This window comes from Otolemur garnettii, unplaced genomic scaffold (assembly GCF_000181295.1).
Source record: "Otolemur garnettii isolate 467f Iridium unplaced genomic scaffold, OtoGar3 scaffold00269, whole genome shotgun sequence".
In the NCBI taxonomy this organism is placed as follows: domain Eukaryota; kingdom Metazoa; phylum Chordata; class Mammalia; order Primates; family Galagidae; genus Otolemur; species Otolemur garnettii.
Window position 1 is genome coordinate 873,196 of NW_003852664.1, and position 6,715 is coordinate 879,910.

At 32.8% G+C, this 6,715-nt stretch overlaps 1 protein-coding gene across 2 annotated transcripts in view; it reads left to right on the top strand.

Moving 5' to 3' along the window:
- The first annotated feature begins 2,945 nt into the window (after positions 1-2,945).
- The window catches only part of LOC100964217 (beta-defensin 110), an 18,522-nt gene continuing 14,752 nt past the window's right edge, over positions 2,946-6,715 (top strand). For both annotated transcript variants that reach the window (XM_003802978.1, XM_012813506.1), the window contains exon 1: positions 2,946-3,047. In XM_003802978.1, coding sequence (XP_003803026.1) covers positions 2,993-3,047 — 55 coding nt within the window. In that variant the 5' untranslated portion in view covers positions 2,946-2,992. The remainder of the gene's footprint in view (positions 3,048-6,715) is intronic.

A 6,715-nucleotide genomic window follows, 5' to 3' on the forward strand; every position in this document is an offset into this window, starting at 1 on the left:
ATAGGTGGCCTTTTGTGTGTGTGATTTTAATTTACTTAGCATAATGCTTTTAGATCCAGTGATGCTGTATCTTGTGTCAGTACTTTATGGATAACAATATTTCACCATTTTGTTTATCCACTCATATTGGTCCCAAAGTCCTGCACTCAAGTGCTCCTCCCCGCGTGGCCTCCCAGAGTGCTCGGATTATAAGCAGGAGCCAACACACCCAGCCAGTCACTTACTTCTCTCATTCTCTACCTTGTCTTTTTTACTTGAGTGTTCTATTTGAACTACAAAGATTTTAATTCCAATTAAGTCCAATTTACCTTTTTGTTACTGTTGCTTAAGCTTTGGTGTCATATGTTAAAAAAAAAAAAAAAATTACAAGAAACCCAAAATAGTGAAGATTTAAAACTATGTTTCCTAAAAATAATTTTATAGTTTTAGCTCTTAATATTTAGGTATTTATTTTTCCATTGAATTATATTTTTATATATGTTTTAAGAGTCATAATTCATTCTTTTTATATGACGATGCCCTTACCCCCTCACAATTTGTTGAAAAGACCACTCTTCCTCTCATTGAATTATTCTGGGTCCCTTATGAAAAATCAATTACATAGAACTATGGGGTTCTATTTTGAGACACAAAATTCTATTCCATTGATTTTTCTGTCTGTTCTATGCCAGTTACATATTGTCTTGATTTCTGTAGCTTGGTCATAAGCTTTGAAATTAGAAAGTGTGAGTCCTCCAATTTATTTCTTTAGTTTTGAGATTATTTAGGCTATTTGGAGTCTCTTAAATTTTTTTACACGCTCATTGTATCCTGTAAGTATTGGTGAATTGTGTTTCTGCTGTTTATCCTAAGTATATTCTAATTTGCCTTTTATTTACTTTGAGACACAAGTTATCTGGGGTAATATTACTTAATTTCCTCAGATCTGTGAATTTTCCATTTTTTTAAGTTACTGATTTCTAATTTATTCTACTATAGTCAGAGAACATACTATGCATATATATTTTTAAATTGATGCTTGCTCTGTACCTATGGTTACTCTGGAGAATGTTCCATATTAACTAAAGAAGAATGTGCATTTTGTTTTGATGGGTGAAATGTCATAAAGCTGTCTTGTTTATAATGTTTAATATTTCTTTTTTTGCTGACATGTCTCATTTTTGAATCTATTATCAAAATTGGGGTATTACTATTTCCAACTATTTTTTATTGCTTCTTTATTTCTCCATTCAACTCTCTAATATTTTTCTTCAGGCATTTTGGAACTCTTAGCGTATAAATGTGTATAATTACTGTATCTTCTTCATGGAGTGAGCATTTTAGTTTACAATGTCCCTCTTTGTCTTTAGTAGCATTTTTTTTTTCCCTTAAAGTCTGTTTTATCTGATGTTAGTGTAGTCACCTCAATTCTCTTTTGGTTAATACTTACATGGAATGTCTTTTTTCCCTTTTTTCTTAGCCTAACTAACTGGTAAGGGTAGAGGACTCAGCGTTAGGGATCTAGTTACTGTATTCTTTAACATATGCCAACAGATTACTTCTCATTTGTAGGAATCCTTGCCTCGTATTTTGTATGTTTTTTGACTGCAGTGGAAGGAATTAGAAATCAGCAGCTAAATTCTGTACTTTAGTGCTCAGTAATATTCATTGAATAAATGCTACAATGAAGTGGTCAACCTCCAATCAGCTGGTGCTGCGTTCTCAATTTGTTCTTCTTTCCCAGAAAGAAAAACATAGCTAAATCAGTTTCTCACATTTGATTTGATTCTGAAGTTTCTATTTATATTTTATAATACGAAGCATCTGCTGTAAAGGATAGCCATCGCCACACAAGTAAATTGATTTATCTTGATTTCACTTTTCTTACCTCTAACATGACTGTATTTGATTAGAATGTCCAAGCAGCCTCAATTCTTTATAAGCCTCTGCTATAGATTCTACAACACTGTGACTCATTTGGGGGGGGGTGGTTTCAGGTTTCCTGAACGAGTGTATCCGGTTTCCTAGAGCAATATGTGGCCCCTTTAAGTAGCATTAGCATTCTAGGATCTTATTAAAAAATCAAATTTTTAGGCCCCATTCCAGACCTATGATATTAGAAATGCTAGGGGTGGGACCCTGCAATCTGGTTTTAACAAGTTCTCTAGGGAATTCTTATGTTGCTAAAGTTGGGAACCAATGTCCTAGAATTTCTGCTAACTCTGTGGTAGGAGAGAATTGAATAATTGCTTTTCTTTATGGGATGGGCTTCTGCATACTGGGCAAAACTTCCAGCTATTCCTCACTTATCTGATTCTGTAACCGTGTATATTGGATCGGATATGGAACTTTCAACTCCTTAAGCAAAATTAAAAATATTAAATATGAATTTTTGAAATCAAATGATTTATTATAAAATTTATAACTGTACTTAAAGACTTATTTTGTAGAATATATCCTACATGTTCGGAAAGGCAGGATTTTTTGATTACTTAAATCACTGCATATTATATTAATTGAAATAAATTCCCTTAACCTCCTGGGTTCTTATTATTTCATCTATAAAACAAAAATGTTATCAGTGACGATTCCTCACTATAAATCCTCTAATTCACAAACTCAACAATTCAATACCAGGGCATTAGAATAGTTAGCAGTGTGTATAAAATAAATAGAGGATCAAATTGCTGTTGCTTTTCCACCTTGATGTTTTAGCAATCCAAACACAGAGCCCTTATAAAAGCCCCTCAAAGATCGTTTCTCTATGCAAGTCTGTTTAAGGTAATACCAATAGGTTTTACTTTTATGAATAATAATTTCTTGGCCATGTTCTTTGAGCGTGGAAATATTCAACCAAGCATACAAATGTTCTTGCTCTTGGTAAGCCTCAGTAGTTAAAAGTACTTCCCTAGAGAATCTATAAATAAAACAGATCTCTGTTTCCTTATTTCAAAACAACTGACTTCAAAAAGAAGATCTGTAGACAATTTTTTTTTCTAAGAAAATCTCTACCATGAAGATTCATCTTTTTTTCTTTATTCTGCTCTTTTGGGTCACAATTTCACCAGGTAATATGCAAATATTTATGGGTGTATTTGTACTAATGAATTTGAGAAGACAGAGGTTTTTCTTCTTAAAAGTATGAAAATAACATTGGGGTTAAAACATTATTAATCAAAATGTAATGTGATACATTTAACTGAAGTCCAGAACAGGGAAAAAAAAGACAATAGTGGGAAAACTAGTGAAATGTGAATAAAAGTATAGTTGAGTAAATAGTATTGCAACAATACTAATTTTTTAAATCTTAATAAACTTTAATTACCATGTTATAGGAGATGTAAAGGGAAGTTGATTTCTATTATCTTTGAAACTCGTCTGTAAATCTAAAATTATTTTGAAACAAAACGTTCAAAAAACAAATTTATTATCTTAGTCCCATCACCTTCATCCAGTTACAAGGACTTAGCATCTATTATCGATGGATTCTCTACCTTACTGAGAAAATTACTATTTACTAATCAACTGGCAAGAGATAAATGGCTCAGCACTAGAGATCTAGATACCTTTTCTATTTTTTTAACCTGTACCAATAGTCTGCTCCTCCGTAGCAAAACCCTTGGTGCTGCAGGCAAATTCTATGCCTTATTGCCCTTTCTTTAAGTATTTCTTGTCACCAACTTTTGTCTTTGAGTGCTGCAGATCACAGGAATATTGAGTAATACCTTGTATACAAGCTCTATTTTTGGTGAGATCCCCCCCTCCAAGGACTGCCCTTTCACATCAGGTTGTAACAAGCTTCTCTTCTCCTGAATGAATCTGTAAGTATTAATTGCACAGAAATAGACTACTAGGTAATAAATCTTGGAGATCATCAGGTCTTTCCTCTTCCTATGAAGAGCCTAAAGAGTGAACTTAAGTCTACCCAGTTTATGACAGTGACAAAGAAATCAGACTTATACTTAACCGATTCTCAAGATATTACTTCTGTTCAATATCTGGCTGTTTTGTTTTTGTGTATGACCCGCCAGAAATCATACTGTTAGCCTAAGAGACTAAGTTAATTTAGTTAATTTGTTCTCCCATTATGAGTATTAATGAGGCTCTCATGACAATCTAAAAATCCACACATAATAAACTTATCAATTATCATTTAACAGTAGCAAAGGGACAAAATTCTGTATCAGGGCCAGACATCAATGAAGTACCAAAGTAATGCAGTTAATTTAAATAACAGAATAACTTTCTCCTCTTCTATTTCAAAATTATTTTTAAACAGATCTCTGGATTTTTTCCAGCTCTTTATAAAAACAAAAATAAATTCAATACAGATTCATGTCAATTTGGCATGTAATAGATTTTTCCTTTCTTCAAATTTCAACAGTAGCTGACGTTAACAACATCTCTATGCTAAACATTTTTTACATAATCTACTAATTTTAATTTTTTTAAATTCAGAATATAAGGGGTGCTAATGGTTTTTTTTTACGTATTTTGTTTTTTGTACAGATTGAGCCAAAGTTATAAGTGTGCCCTTTACCTGTATGCTACACATTTTTGATCTTTTTCCTTTCAACCACATCAGGTATGCCTGCCTACCACTAAAGTTATTTATGCATGTATTCAGCAAACTTAAAAAGTATGTGCCCTGTCAACGTAGAAATTATAAGCCAGTTGAGTGACACAAAATACAACGTCAATGTTAATAATTTTTTGTATATTTTTTCTTATATTTTCACAGTGAGGTCAATTGTCCACTTTTATCACGTATAGATCAAACTTTTAGAGAACTCCTACCATTACTGCTAAGAAAAACTCATAGTAAAAAATAAAAAATAAATTAAAAATTTCCACAAAATGAAAATAGGTATGATTCATAATATAGCATATTTTAAAAAATCAATTACAATGGTATCTTTCACCTTATACTTCACCAACATACGGCAGTTGAACTAAATAAATGAAGTAAAAATAAATATGATATGTGTGGAACTCTTAGAGTGCCTTAGTTGTTTTTATATCTCATCTTTAGTTTCCTAGGTGGTGAAATTTCCTATTCAAAATTGAGATAGAAACATTCATTCTCCTCCCACTCACACAGTTACAGATAAAATGATGCTTAGGTAAGAGCCCTTACATTTTCCATGCAGGGAAATTTCCATTCAAGAAACTTAGCTTTCTTCATTTATTAGTGGTTACAAATGCAACAGAAATTCTCTTAATGGGGAGTCATTTTACAGTCTCCCCCTTTTACTCCATCTTCCAAACAGAAACATGCATTATTGCAAATAATCACTTTTCTTTAAATTCAACATATATTTTGAATGTTGAATAGTGTAGTTCTGTGCTGAAAGGGGAGATGAAGTGTTTCCCTGATTCTAAGGAGGTTAATGGTAGCCTAACTAATAAGCAGATGAATGAAAATTCTAGCTGACATATTACATGGGACTTCATATAATATTTAAAGAAACTTCCTACCATCTTAAAATGTATGATGCAATAAGAATGATACATATAAAGTAGAATGAGAGAAATGGAGGAAAATACGACTTTCCTGAATAGATTAGCAGAGATTTTAGACAGAAGATGGTATTTGAACAATGTACTTCAGGGAAGACATAATATTTGTTTGGCTTATCACAGTATCACTAGAATAGTGGTTCTCAGTGTGGGGTAATTTTGTGCCCAAGGGAACATTAAGCAAGGTCTGGAAAACTTTTAGGTTGTCAAGACTGGTACTACTGGCCCTGAGTAGATATAGGACAAAGATGCTACCAAATATCCTGCAGGGCACAGGACATCCCCCCAAAGCAAATTGTTCAACCCAAAAGGTCAACTTGCTCCAGGTGAAAAATTGTGCCCTGGAACCTGGCACAGAGCTTAACAAGGAGTAAGTTTAATAGGTACTAATTGAATAAGTGGCTAGACACTTACAAAGATGAATACTGGCAATCCAAAGACAAGCTTAAAGACACATACAGCATCAGAATGGGGAGAGAGAAGACAATAATATTTTAGAAAGGTGAAATAAGACACAAGTGAAAAAAAGATGGGATAAGGTCACTTCGAGGTGGAGTATTAAACAACAGTGTTGACACGAGAGCACTCTTGGCTAAGGGGAGTGTGATTCATGTTTCTGTCACTGAGAAATCAAATGTGAGTTTCATAATAATAACTCGTCAGAAAATGTGGAATAAGTAATGATGTTTGGAAGTGAATATTTAAGCTGTGTTTTTTTATGCTTTTGTGTTTTTAAATTACTTCATGTTCTCCATGGCTTCACTTACAGTGAAAAGAGAGTCAATATCAATCGATACGAGCTATTGTATCAATACAGACAGTGTAGCTCTGTGTCTATCATTCACCAGTAGGCATTGCTATACATCACTTCCCAGGCATTGGAAATGCGACCGAATGTCTAAGCAGAAAGTCTGGCCTTTAAAGAAATCGAGTAGTACATCAAAACCTAGTTAAAGCAGGAAAGAGTGGCAAAATTTATTTGCTTTTATATAAGAAATATTTGACTCTACCCTCTGGTAAGCCACCTCAGAACTTAGATTTTCCTACACTGGTTGTCCTTAAAGTTACCATAAGGGGAGTGACTACATAGAGAAAATTATATATAAATTGTTATATATATAACTTCTATATATAATTACATATATATATAACTTCTATATTATATATATAACTTCCATATATATAACTTCTATATATAATTATATATATCAAACCT